Raw genomic sequence first — 13,749 nt, forward strand, 5'->3', positions numbered from 1 at the left:
TCACCTGCTCTGTTTGCATTCTCTGGTGGCAATTTTAATTTCCAATAGTGCCTACCCCTTTAACAATGCAAGCGTTTAGGTAAATGAAAGTATTTGGCCTAATTTATTTATGTTTGTTTAAGTATGATTTATTAATTTTTCTTTATGTCCAATAGAGAAATTCCTTATCAGATTCTGAATGACTTGTTAAAATTCTTGACAAGCAGGGCATGATACTAATGTTATTTGTGTATCTCATACTGAAGCAGTCATATACTTTAGTCTCTGATATTACATAGACATGGAATCTTCAACATACTTTGGTTTACTAACAAAGCAATTTACTGCTAAGTGTGAATTTTAACACATTTTTCACACATAAATTAATAACTATAATCCTGTACAGAAAACTATTTGTGATATACCCCAGGTAGGAATTTACATATATCTAGGAGAGAGTATATACAAATAAACTGGCCTAAGGCCATATGTGACTCAATTGGTGTCATAAGGAATATGTTTTATAATGAAAGTTGAAACTTTATTGTATGTACCATAAGATTTTATCTGTTCAATAGTAAAACAGGGGTTTGACTGTGAAGGGCAAGGACACACACACACACACACACACACACACATATATATATATATATATATATATATATATATATATATATATATATATATATATATATACGTGTGTGTGTAGGGGAATATGCAAATCAGCTCATTACATCACATTTTCAGGCAATGCTCCCTGGTATCAGCTTAGCTCCAGTTACGGAATATAAAAAGCTAATTGGGATTAATGCCAAGCCAGAACTCTCTCTCCAGAAGGAAAGAGTACCCATCTGCAGACAGCTGTTTTGGGTTACTTTTTTGATTGAAAGAGCTTTATTTTCCATTCAGTCATTACAAGTCATACAATAAATTACAGTCACACAAAGCATGACAGTACAATACACAGCAAAGGTTCCCTAAGCTATACATCGCACACCATGCTACACTAACACTCAGCTCAATCCTGTAATAGAAAGGCACAAGAGATCGAACAACAAAACAATACAATCTGTGATCGGGGTAGGGGTGTGGGTGACTATGTGGGGGTGGGGAGGGGGCGGATCACAGGGCCAAACTGCTGGGCTGTATCTTCAGGGAGACATGGGAGAAGGAGAGGGGTCTTCACTCCTCTTCTTCCTCATCAACGGCCGGGCTGTCCAAGATGGAATAGTCTCTAAGCAGGTTCTTGATGAACCTGCGGCAGTCCCGGGCGGACATGTTTTCCCTGTTGATCACGAGGCGGTTCCTGGCAAGCCACACTGCGTCCTTAAAACAGTTCATAAGGCGCCAGGCCTCCTGGATGGCGTCCACATCGTGGGTCCCAGGTAACAGACCGTAAAGCACCGAATGGTACGATAGGCAGCTCCTGGGTACAGAGTCTCTGAGTTCATGTTCTAGGGCGTCCATCAGACCCTGTGCAAAGGGGCACTGCCAAAACACGTAAACAGATGTTTCCTCCACGTAGGGGCACCGGGGGCAGTACCGGGTTTTGCACAGGTTGCGGGCAAGCATGAATGACCTGAGAGAGAGACCTCCCTTGATGGCCATCCACGACAAGTCCTTGTGTCCATTAGTAAGCCGCTTTGAGGCCACATTATTCAAAACTGTCTCTGCAGTGGCTGCGGGGAGTCCCGGAACCAGCTCGGTCAAGTCCTTAGCTAGGGTGAGCTTGTGGATTGTCTTCGGCTTCCATAGGTCGGGTTTCAGACCTTCCAGCTGGTGCTCCCTCACAAACCGGACAACATCCCCATAGAACCAGGGAGTGTTCCAGTTGTAAGGGATGGAGCTGTCCCACTTGTCCCAGCCCAGCTGTCTTCAGAGGGGCATGAGAAACAAGCGAGACATGGACCTGCCCGCTGAGCCAGTCTTTTCAACAAGAGTCCGCTGCACGGTGACACATGCAAAGGAGGCCCTCAGCAGAGTGGGGATGTCGGGTATACCCTTCCCACCCTTGCAGGCTCCTTGTACATCACAGTCCTCTTGACTCTGTCCATTTTGCCCCAGATGAAGCAAAACACTGTCCGGGTGATGGCCTTGCAAACGGTGGTATGGGGAGGCCAGGCCTGTGTGGTGTATTGGAGCACAGGCAAAACTTCACTCCGCAGGACAAGTGCCTTGCCTTCCATCAAGAGCTTTCTGGAGCTCCACAGTCCGATCTTCAAATTTATCCTTCCTAGTCGGTCTTGCCAAGACTTAAGGGCCGCTCCTTCCTTCCCGAACCCGACTCCAAGAATTTGAATGAAGTCCGTCATAACTGTAAAGGGGAAGGGGGCGGAAGAAGCCAGGTGCCATTCCCCAAAGAGCATGGCCTCCGACTTCCCGCAGTTGACTTTTGCCCCCGAAGCTCTGCCGAAGTCCTCGCAGGTCTGGACGAGCGCAGTCACCGAACGCTGGTCAGCGCAGAAGACGGTCACGTCATCCATGTAGAGCGAGCACTTGACCTCGTAGCGATCTGGTCCTGGTGCGGTGATCCCTCTGATCTCTCCATTCTGCCGGATAGTCTCAGCGAAGAGCTCTATAACACAAACAAAAAGAAGAGGTGAAGGAGGGCAGCCTTGTCTAACCCCTGAAAGGATGGGAAAGGGGTCAGTCTTCCAGCCATTCACCAACACCGTGCTGTAAATGTCAAAATACATAACGTTAACAAAAGAGCAAAACATCTTCCCCAGACCTAGCCTGCGCAAAACCCTGTCCATGAATGCGTGGGAGACACGGTCGAACGCCTTCTCCTGATCTAAGCTAACCAGGGCGGCACGGCCCCCGCGGTCCTGGATGTAATGGACCGTGTCTCTCACAAGGGCAAGGCTGTCAGCAACCCTGCGACCAGGAATGCAGCAGGTCTGGTCCGGATGGACGATTTGCCCCATGACAGGTTTCAGCCTGTTGGTCAGCACCTTGGCGAGGATCTTGTAGTCCCCGTTCAGGAGGGAGATGGGACGCCAGTTTTCCAGGTCACATCTCTCCCCCTTCCGCTTATACAAGATCGTGATCATCCCTTCCCTCAACAACGGAGGCATTCTGCCCCCACCACCATCTCCTCGTACACCTCCAACAGGTCCGGACAGATCAGGTCACCCAGCGCTACATAGAGCTCGGCCGGGAGACCGTCACTGCCCGGGGTCCTGCCGGGATTAAAGGATTTAGCGGCAGAGAGCAGCTCCCCCACCGTCAAGGGATCGTCCATAGCCGCCGCACCTGCGGGATCAACAACGTTAGTGATACCTGACAGGAACCTCTCGGCGGCTTCGGGGTCGGATGACTTGGGGGCGTAGAGGTTGCTGTAGAAGTCGGAGATGACCCCCATCACTTCCTCCTTGCCACTCCTCATGTGTCCGGTCTCATCTCGTAGCTCAGTCAGGGGCGTGTGGCCAGCAAGGAGCTTCCTGAAAAAGAAAGAGTTACACTTCTCACCCTTCTCCAGGTTCTCAACTTTGGAACGAAAGACGATTCGCTTGGATTCCTCCTCAAAGTGCCTTTTCAAGCTCTTTTTGGTCTCCTCCAGCTCCTCCCTGACGTCCCAGCCACACTGGAGCTCGCGCTGCAGTTTCCTGAAGTCCCACTTCTTCGCACACGCCTGTTGTCTGCCTTTTGTCTGAAAAAAACAACGGAATTCGACTTTAACATATTCCCACCAATCGCTGATGCACTTAAACAGACATTTGTCATTACGCCATACAAGGTACGCATCCCTAAGTTCCTCCATGACCTCCCTCTGTTTTGGGTTACTTGCCCCTCATCAGTACAGAGCAGGGTGATCTGGCTTGGCTGAGATGAGGAGCCTTAGACCAACTAAACGGGATGGGTATTTAACTCAGGGAGAGTTCACCACTCCTGGTGTGATGGAGCTTTCAAGGGCCACTAAGCAAATACTCATCCCGTTTAGTTGGTCTAAGGCCCCTCATCTCAGCCAAGCCAGATCACCCTGCTCTGTACTGACGAGGGGCAAGTACCCCGAAACAACTGTCTGCAGATGGGTACTCTTTCTTTCTGGAGAGAGAGTTCTGGCCTGGCATTAATCCCGATTAGCTTTTTATATTCCGTAACTGGAGCTAAGCTGGTACCAGGGAACATCGCCTGAAAAGGTGATGTAATGAGCTGATTTGCATATTCCCCTACCCAGAATGCATGCGCAGTGCTTAGTGGCCCTTGAAAGCTCCGTCACACCAGGAGTGGTGAACTCTCCCTGAGTTAAATACTCATCCCGTATAATCTATACATCTATACATCTATACATCTATACATCTATACATCTATACATCTATACATCTATACATTATATATATATATATATATATATATATATACATATATACATATACACAATACATACATACATATATATACAGAGCAACCTAAAGCTCCTTTAGCATGTTGCTCACAGTCGCTTCTTGGCCTTTTGGCTAAGATCAAGTGTAGTATCTGTTCTTATCAGTTTTCATGCTGGTGGGGATGGGTGCTGCATGGAGGATGCAGGTGTACCAGGGCTTTCCGGGGCTGGTTCTGAGGAATCAGCTCGACGGCTGCCCCGATGTGACCTGTTCCCTCCGGGTCTCTCCATGAGGCTGAGAGGGTCTAGAGCCGAGGTACTTTTGTGCCTCGGGGAGTGGTGACCCCGAGGTGCCGAAACTCACTGGGAGTACTGGCTCACTGAGTTGAAGCACGGGCACCATAATCTCTTCACCTTGTGGCACTCACCTCTTGATTCCCGGCCTTCTGGCAAGGATCAGAGAAATTTTCATAGATCCGGCCGGATGTCCGGGCAGTATATCTGCACACATTCACTTATTCATTTCTTTTTGTCTCACTGTGTCACCTTTTGCGTGTTGTGTGTTCACAGGATTTGTCAGGATGCGGTAGCCCTTCTGGGTATCCCTCCTGGCGGTCTAGGGGAGGTGTGTGTGTGTGGCCATTAGGTTCTGCACCTCCCTGCAAACACCCCGGGTACTCCTGCTTTGGCAGGGTACCTACCGTTATTGGCTCTGCGGGCAGATACCTTGGCTAATGCCAAGGGGGATGCCGGGAGCATTTGTGGTCCCCTAGTAGCTTCGGCGAAAAGGGACATCGAATCTGGAACCTCGCAGGTACCTTTTGGTCCGGAGGCGAAGGGTAAGGTTTGTTGGGGGGCCTCTCTCCTATCGGAGAAGGGCTTGCGATAGACCGCATCCTGTGTGCACGTTTTTTTTAGTGTAACACGTTTGCACTTTTTCTTGCACTTTGGGTGAATCCAGAGCACGTTCCTTGGCTTAAGATAAAAAAATAAAAATAAAAATGTTGCTCACCGTTGCACATTTCTTGTCTTTGGGTTATGTTTAACTCATCTGTCATTCACTTCTTAAATATAATTGCCAGTACACCCATTTAACTCACTCTGCAAAAACACCTCTAGAATCAGCCTCATACTTTGGTAACTGTCCAAACTCTTATTGTGACTTTGATTTGTTCTGGAAAATACAGAAAATCTTACAAAATGGCTCTTAATCTCTCCAATCTATCTTAGGGTGCATGCACACTACGTTTCTTAAGATACGGGACCATTTACGGCTGGGGAGAGGGGCAACCGCACGCTGCCGTATGCGGTCCCGTTCTAATGTATTTCAATGAGCAACCGGAGGGAAACGCTGCCTCCGGTTGTCTCCGTTTTGCCCTGTATAGGGTTTCCCAACTGGACCTAAAAACGCTGTTGACTACGTTTGTAGGTCCGGTCTGGAAACCGTATATGGGCCAAAACAGAGCCAACCAGAGGCAGCTTTTCACTCCGGTCGCTCATTGAAATACATTAGATGCGGGACCGCATATGGCAGCGTGCCCCGACTCTCCGCCCCCTCTCCCCAGCCATATACAGTCCTGTATCTTAAGAAACGTAGTGTGCATGCACCCTTAAATGTTACATCGAGGCTTTTTTCTTCACTAGTCACTACACCAGTATATATAATGCAATGGTTGCCCATAGAATACAATGTAAACTTATTGCTCTGACACACAATACTTGACCAATGATGAACCCTACCATACTGTAAATTCTGCCAATGAGTTTAGATCAATCTCTTCCATTATCCAATACTTTCACTCCTGTCTTCAAGACTCTTCTCGTGCTTCACCAGCTTTCTGGAATTTAATGTCTTAGACAATCAGATTATTTGTCTATCATTACGTAGCATTCATATTATTGCTAATTTTCCCACTGATAAGGAAATGAACAGTCTATAATTTTAATGGCAGGTTTCTCTGAACAGTGAAGTATGGAATAAGAATTTCAAATAAGTTATAAATTGATTTGCATTTTACTTAGTCAAATAAACATTTGATTCCCTATCAATCAGCAAGATTTCTGCCCCTCAGGTGTATTTTATACAGGTAACAAGCTGAGATTAGGAGCACTCTCTTGAAGGGAATGCTACTAATCTCAGCTTGTTACTTTAATAAAAGACACCTGTCCACAGAAGCAATCAATCAATCAATCAATCAGATTTTAAACTTTCCACCATGGTCAAGACCAAAGAGCTGTCTAAAGATGTCAGAGACAAGACTGTGATGGGAAGAATGGCAAGAATGGGCTACAACACCATCTTCAAGCAGCTTTGTGAGAAGCTTATGACTGTTGGCGTAAGAAAAACAAAATTACTGTCAATCTCACTTGGTTGGGGGATCTGTGCACGATCTCACCTTGTGGAGTTACACTGATCATGATCATGCCGCTTGCAAACTTATTTAAAAGAGTAGAACCCAGAATGGACCCTTGTGGCACAATACTTAACCAGTCTCAGATTACACACCATTAACAACCATCTGATCTCTATCCTTCAGCCAACTGCAAATCTACTAAACTGTCCAGGGATTAGAGGAGCCCTGTGGTGCATTAAAATTTATCAGGCAATCTAAAACTTATCGTCTATCCTTTGGATAGGCTAAAAGTTTTAATGCAACACAGTTCTCCTTCAGTTCACTTCAATTTTCACTAACTTCTCTATTAGCTCTTCTTGTGGAACTGTTTTAAAACTTTTGCTGAAGACCAGATATTATACAGTCATGGCTGTAAATGTTGGCACCCCTAAAATATTTTCAAGAAAATTAAGTATTTCTCACAGAAAAGGATTGCAGCGACACATGTTTTGCCATAAATGTGTTTATTCCCTTTTGTGTGTATTGGAACTAAGCCAAAAAAGGGAGGAAAAAAAAGCAAATTGGATATAATGTCACACCAAACTCCAAAAATGGGCTGGCCAAAATTATTGGTACCCTAAAATTAATATTTGGTTGCACACCCTTTGGACAAAAAATAACTGAAATCAGTCACTTCCTAAAACCATTAATAAGCTTCTCACACCTCTAGGCCGGAATGTTGGACCACTCTTAGTTTAATCAAAAAGAAAAAATTGGGATAGTACCTAAAACCTAGCTTTTAATGATACAGCTAAAATTTCACCAAAAAAACATGAGTCCCTTTACCATTTAAAAATAGTTTTATAAAGTGAGCAGTAGTATAATTATCCGTCACAGGACAGCCCCTATGCTCACCAAGTAAGTACCTGAGTGGCGTTAGTACAGCTCAGGATTTACAATGAGATCTGGGTAATATTAGTAAATTTCTATATCACCATCGCCTTCAACGCGTTTCTGTCAGCCTATAAGTGCCGACATCCTCAGGATGGCGTATGTATATAATACTACTATTTTTCACTTAGAGCATTATATATAAGTAGTACAAATAATAATAAAAATGAAGATCTCTTATGGTACACTGACACCTGAAAATAAAGCTCTGTAAAAATCAAACTGATATGTGCGCAGGCTTAATATATTTAGATTTGTCAAAGGTTCCTAATGAGAAAACCTGGAGGGAAAAATATATATACACCTCTTATACAATAAGACAATTCAAATCTGCACAAAATAGTTTGTCCAAGTGTTCCCTAATGAGAGAACCTAAATGGAAAAAATACATATATGCATTTCTGATAAAGTGCAAAGTATCCCGGAGGAACCTATTGAATCAAGTGCTTATGAGCCTGTGTGTTTGGTTCGTTGTATATATCCTCCAGGGTATTAGTGCAGGATTCAGTCCCCTATAAAAAAGAGGAAACATGGAGAACAATTGCAGAGTTTCCTTCTCAAGTTGAACTCCATTTCCTGTAAAAAAAAATAAAAATGTTTATACAGCTGTGCTGTTACTCATGATTAGTTTACCATACTTGTTCCGACAATGAGCAGAACCTGCTTACAGCAGGGACCCGTAACTATCGGCTACTGCTGCTCATGCCAGTCAGAGCTGGTGTCTGACCTCATATCCTCCCTCCGACGTCCGCGTCATCACGCTCCAGTGCCTCCCACATCTGACGTCAGCGGGGAAACCCTAGGTGGTATCTCGTTAAACACTCCCAAAATCACAAAATCATGATTTATAGCCTCTCATTTCCATTTCCATCTTACCCTTATCATATGAATTTTAAAATAAATGCATTTTGTCCATAAATATTCATCTGAGCATATGAATGACACTATCTCCAGAATATATCCACATTGTTGGTTAGCATGATCATGTGGTAAACAACGGAACTATATTCTGTATTATGTGGGATATAGAGTCTGAAAAATATCATAATGATGAGACTCGTTATATACACCACTGAGGGACCTCTGTTTAGGAGGCATACACTTCACAGACTTAGCGCATATATCTTCATATCTCACAAACTGGGATATCATTAGTCCTCTCTTTTGAGCCAGTAACCTGCTAAGTATAAGCGCAATACTACTTGCCAGTCTAAACTCACCTTCTATACTTCTACACTTATATTCTTGTACCTCTTCCAATGGCGTCTAATTATGTCACCAGTGGGAGTGTTTAACACAATACCACCTAGAGTTTCCCCGCTGCGTCAGGCGTGGGAGGCACTGGAGCGTGATGACGCGGACGCCTGAGGGAGGATATGAGGTCAGACGCCAGCTCTGACCGGCATGAGCAGCAGTAGCCGATAGTTACGGGTCCCTGCTGTAAGCAGGTTCTACTCATCGTCAGAACAAGTATGGTACACTAATCATGAGTAACAGCACAGCTGTATAAACATTTTTTTTTTTTTACAGGAAATGGAGTTCAACTTGAGAAGGAAACTCTGCAATTTTTCTCCATGTTTCCTCTTTTTTATAGGGGACATCTGAATCCTGCACTAATACCCTGGAAGATATATATAACGGACCAAACACACGGGCTCATAAGCACTTGATCCAATAGGTTCCTCAGGGATACTTTGCACTTTATCAGAAATGCATATATGTATTTTTTCCATTTAGGTTCTCTCATTAGGGACCACTTAGACAAAATATTTTGTGCAGATTTGAATTGTCTTATTGTATAAGAGGCGTATATATATTTTTTCCTCCAGGTTTTCTCATTAGGAACCTTTGACAAATCTAAATATATTAAGCCTGTGCACATATCAGTGTGATTTTTACAGAGCTTTATTTTCAGGTGTCAGTGTACCATAAGAGATCTTCATTATTATTATTTGTACTACTTATATATCATGCTCTAAGTAAAAAATAGTAATGGTGAGCATAGGGGCTGTCCGGTGACGGATAATTATACTACTGCTCATTTTATAAAACTATTTTTAAATGCAAAAGGGACTCATGTTTTTTGGTGAAATTTTTGCTGTATTATTAAAAGCTAAGTTTTAGGCATTATCCCATTTTTTTTTCTTTTTGATTTAAGTGCTGGATAGTATGTACCCAGTGTGGCTAATGGGACCAGTAAAATACCCATAATTACATTAATACCACTTTTCTTTTGCAAATTGCTCCAGGTCTCTCTTATTGGAAGGGCATCTTTTCCCAACAGCAATTTTAAGATCTCTCCACAGGTGTTCAATGGGATTTAGATCTGGACTCATTGCTGGCCACTTCAGAACTCTCCAGCGTTTTGTTGCAATCCATTTCTGGGTGCTTTTTGACGTATGTTTGGGGTCATTGTCCTGCTGGAAGACCCAAGATCTCGGACGCAAACCCAGCATTCTGACACTGGGCTGTACAGCGCAACCCAAAATCCGTTGGTAATCCTCAGATTTCATGATGGCTTGCACACATTCAAGGCACCCAGTGCCAGAGGGAGCAAAACAACCCCAAAACATCATTGAACCTCCACCATATTACACTGTATGTACTGTGTTCTTTTCTTTGTAGGTCTCATTCCCTTTTTGGTAAACAGTAGAATGATGTGATTTACCAAAAAGCTCTATCTTGGTCTCATCTGTCCACAAGATGTTTCCCCAGAAGGATTTTGGCTTACTCAAGTACATTTTGGTAAAATGCAGTCTTGCTTTTTTATGTCTCTGTGTCAGCAGTGGGGTCCTCCTGGGTCTCCTGCCATAGCATTTCATTTCATTTAAATGTCGACAGATAGTTCCCACTGACACTCATGCTCCCTGAGCCTGCAGGATAGCTTGAATATCTTTGGAACTTGTTTGGGGCTGCTTATCCACCATCCAGACTATCCTGCGTTGACACCTTTCATCATTTTTTCTCTTATGTCCACGCTCAGGGAGATTAACTACAGTGCCATGGGTTGCAAACTTCTTGATAATGTTGCGCACTGTGGATAAAGGCAAATCTAGATCTCTGGAGATAGACTTGTAACCTTGAGATTGTTGATATTTTCCCACAATTTTGGTTCTCAAGTCCTCAGACAGTTGTTTTCTCCTCTTTCTGTTGTCCATGCTTAGTGGGGCACACACAGACACACAATGCAAAGACTAAGTGAAATTCTCTCCTTTTTATCTGCTTTCAGGTGTGATTTTTATATTGCACACACCTGTTTCTTGCCCCAGGTGAGTTTAAAGGAGCATCACATGCTTGAAACAATCTTACTTTTCCACAATTTCCACAGAGCATTTTTGGAGTTTGGTTTGACGTCATGTCCAGTTTGCTTTGTTTCCTCCCCTTTTTGGTTTAGTTCCCATACACACACAAAGGGAATAAACATGTGTATAGCAGAACATTTGTTACTGCAATCCTTTTCTGTGATAAATACTTTGTTTTCTTGAAAAATGTCAGGGGTGCCAACATTTACGACCATGACTTGTATGTGGTATCTATGGCACTACCTTTAACACTTTTGTGACATAGTTTGAGATGATCTGACCTAAGAAAAGCTAAATGATTTGGGTCCAACAAATTGTTGGCTTTTAGGTGGTCAATTTTAAATAGTTTTGACCATTTTTACCCCTGCAGATGTCATACCAACTAATTTACAAGGATGCAGCAATCACAGATCACAGTTCTTTACAAACTCGGGGGTGATGTCATCTGGATCCCATTGTCTTTAAATGTTTCACAGGCAAGTTCCCCTAAAATATGAGCCTCTAAAGACAATGGGGCAGAACCCTTAAAACTAGAGGTAATGGTGTGTCCAAAAATATTATGATTCTTTAAAAAGCTGAGCAGAAGTAGGTTGTGAAATAGTCACAACCCAAATAGTCACTACTTCATCCCTATTAATATAATTTTCCCCATTACATATTGTTTAATGCCACAGTTTTTCTTTTCTTCCTATCCTCCAGATTTGGCCATTTCTTCATCTTTAGCGATTTTGGGAGCATTAACAACCTATTTCACCTCCTGTCTAATTTTATACACCTCTCTTTTAGCTATACTTCCAGTTCCTTTATATCTCTTTATAGACACTTTTTTGTTTTACTATAGCACTTACCTCTCTTGTAAAGTCCAACTACCTTTTAAGATGGCCTTTTTAATGGTCTATACCAGTATTTAATATGTATGCACTACATATACACTATAGTAAATAGCAAAAGAAAAAGTAAAAGAAAAAAGTGCCTATAAGAGATATAACAGTATATCCATACATCAGTTCACTCATTATATAAGTTTGCCTTTATAAGAAATCTGCACATTTATATCACTATTCTTTTATTATGTTATTTCACCACAATACCTCCCACGCATGAACAGAAAAGAGATGACACACTGGAATGCTTTTCATCCTCAACCTGTTTTACCTGTTTTCCAGCGTGTTTAGTAATTGTGGTGGCTAAACCAAGAGGAAACCTGTGTTAGTTCTGGCTCTGCACTGTTAACAGAGAACACACAAACAGAGATCTCTTGTGCTTCTATGTGAGTGTATCTTCATCAAGACATCTTTTTCTTCTGCAAATATGTTCTCTACCGTAATTGTGTAATCCTAGGTGAAAGACATGGGCTTGCTAGCTCAAACAAACCAAATCTGACCTGGATGTTAGCCATCAATCGATCATGTTGTGAGCAAATCAATTTTAGGGGAAAAAAAAGTTAACCCCTTAAATCAGGTAGTAAGCCTTCATTGCAAATTGTGTGTGTGTGTTGGGGGGGGGGGGGGGGGCTCATGGGGTACCATTACAAACAAAAGCCATAACAAAGGCCCCCAGGCCATCATAGTTAAAGCATATCTTACATAAGTGAGTACACCCCTTAAATTTATGTACATATTTTACTGTATCCTTTCATGTGGCAACACTGAAGAAATGACACTCTGCTACAATGTAAAGTAGTGAGTGCACAGCCTGTATAACAGTGTTTTTTAATGTGTCCCCTCAAAATAACTCAACACACATCCATTAATGGCAACAAAAGAAAGAATACCCCTAGGTGGAAATGTCCACATTGAGCTCAAAGTGTCAATATTTTGTGTGTCCACCATTATTTTCCAGCACTGCCTTATACTTCTGGGCATGGAGTTCACCAGAGCTTCACAGGTTGCCACTGGAGTCCTCTTCTACAGATGCTCGATAGGGTTAAGGTCTGGAGACATTCTTGGTTAGTGGATCACCTTTAAACTGCAAGGCAGTGGTAAACTTAGAGGTGTCTTTGGGGTTGTAATCATGTTAATATACTGCCCTGTGGCCCAGTCTCCCCAGTGCGATGAGTACTCATGCAGCCCCAGTAGGCACTGTAGGCAAGGCACACCTGTCTTTGTACTTCACAGATATGACATCATCTGAACCAAACACATTTATCTTGGTCTCACTGGACCACAGGACATGGTTCAAGTTATCCACATCCTTAGTCTGCTTTTCTTCAACCAGCTGTTTGAGGGCTTTCTTGTGCTTCATCTTAAGAAGAAGTTTCCTTCTGGGATGACAGCAATGCAGACCAATTTGATGCAGTGTGCGGCATCTGGTCTGAACACTGACAGGCTGAATCCTCCCACCCCACCCCTTTAACTTTACCCCTTGCAACAAAGCTAGCAGCACTCATATGTCTTTTTCCCTTGCACTCAACTTCTTTGGTTGAACATAGTGAGGTCTTTTATGAGTGGAACCTGACTTGTGAAACCGCTGTATGGTCTTTCCCACCGTGCTGCAGCTCAATTTCAGGGTCTTGGAAATATTCTTATAGCCTAGACCAACTTTATATAGAGCAACAATTCTTTTTTCAGATCCTGAGAGAGTTCTTTGCCATGAGGTGCCAGGTTGGACTTCCAGAGACCAGTATTAGAGAGTGGGAGAGCTAAAACACCAAATTAGAATTTTTCCACTTATGGGTGTACTTATTTTTGACTCCAAGGTTTAGACATTAATGGCTGTGTGTTAAATTATTTTGAGGGTTACAACCTATAGGTCCCCTGGGTGTCCCAAAAAGACCCCTTTTCCCATATATAATTTACTCATCTTTATTATTATTCTAAACACACCTAGCAAAAAAATGATTGAAATTCCAGTGTAT

At 43.0% G+C, this 13,749-nt stretch overlaps 2 protein-coding genes and 1 pseudogene across 6 annotated transcripts in view; 2 read left to right on the forward strand and 1 right to left on the reverse strand.

Annotated features, from left to right (window-relative positions):
• Nucleotides 1-13,749, forward strand: part of UGT8 (UDP glycosyltransferase 8) — a 110,960-nt gene that overhangs the window by 43,556 nt on the left and 53,655 nt on the right. The window lies entirely within an intron of this gene.
• Nucleotides 1,947-13,749, reverse strand: part of LOC130361883 (uncharacterized) — a 33,158-nt gene continuing 21,355 nt past the window's right edge. For 4 of the 5 annotated variants that reach the window (XM_056565529.1, XM_056565519.1, XM_056565536.1 and 1 more), the window contains exons 3-4: nucleotides 3,262-3,631; nucleotides 1,947-2,554 (exon numbers count right to left, since the gene is read on the reverse strand). In XM_056565529.1, coding sequence (XP_056421504.1) covers nucleotides 1,953-2,554; nucleotides 3,262-3,631 — 972 coding nt within the window. In that variant the 3' untranslated portion in view covers nucleotides 1,947-1,952. Of the gene's footprint in view, nucleotides 2,555-3,261; nucleotides 3,632-6,046; nucleotides 6,145-13,749 lie in introns of all 5 variants that reach the window. The other variant, XM_056565551.1, reaches the window with a different exon arrangement.
• Nucleotides 4,420-4,579, forward strand: LOC130343431 (U2 spliceosomal RNA; annotated as a pseudogene).

The sequence above is a fragment of the Hyla sarda genome, chromosome 1 (assembly GCF_029499605.1).
Source record: "Hyla sarda isolate aHylSar1 chromosome 1, aHylSar1.hap1, whole genome shotgun sequence".
In the NCBI taxonomy this organism is placed as follows: domain Eukaryota; kingdom Metazoa; phylum Chordata; class Amphibia; order Anura; family Hylidae; genus Hyla; species Hyla sarda.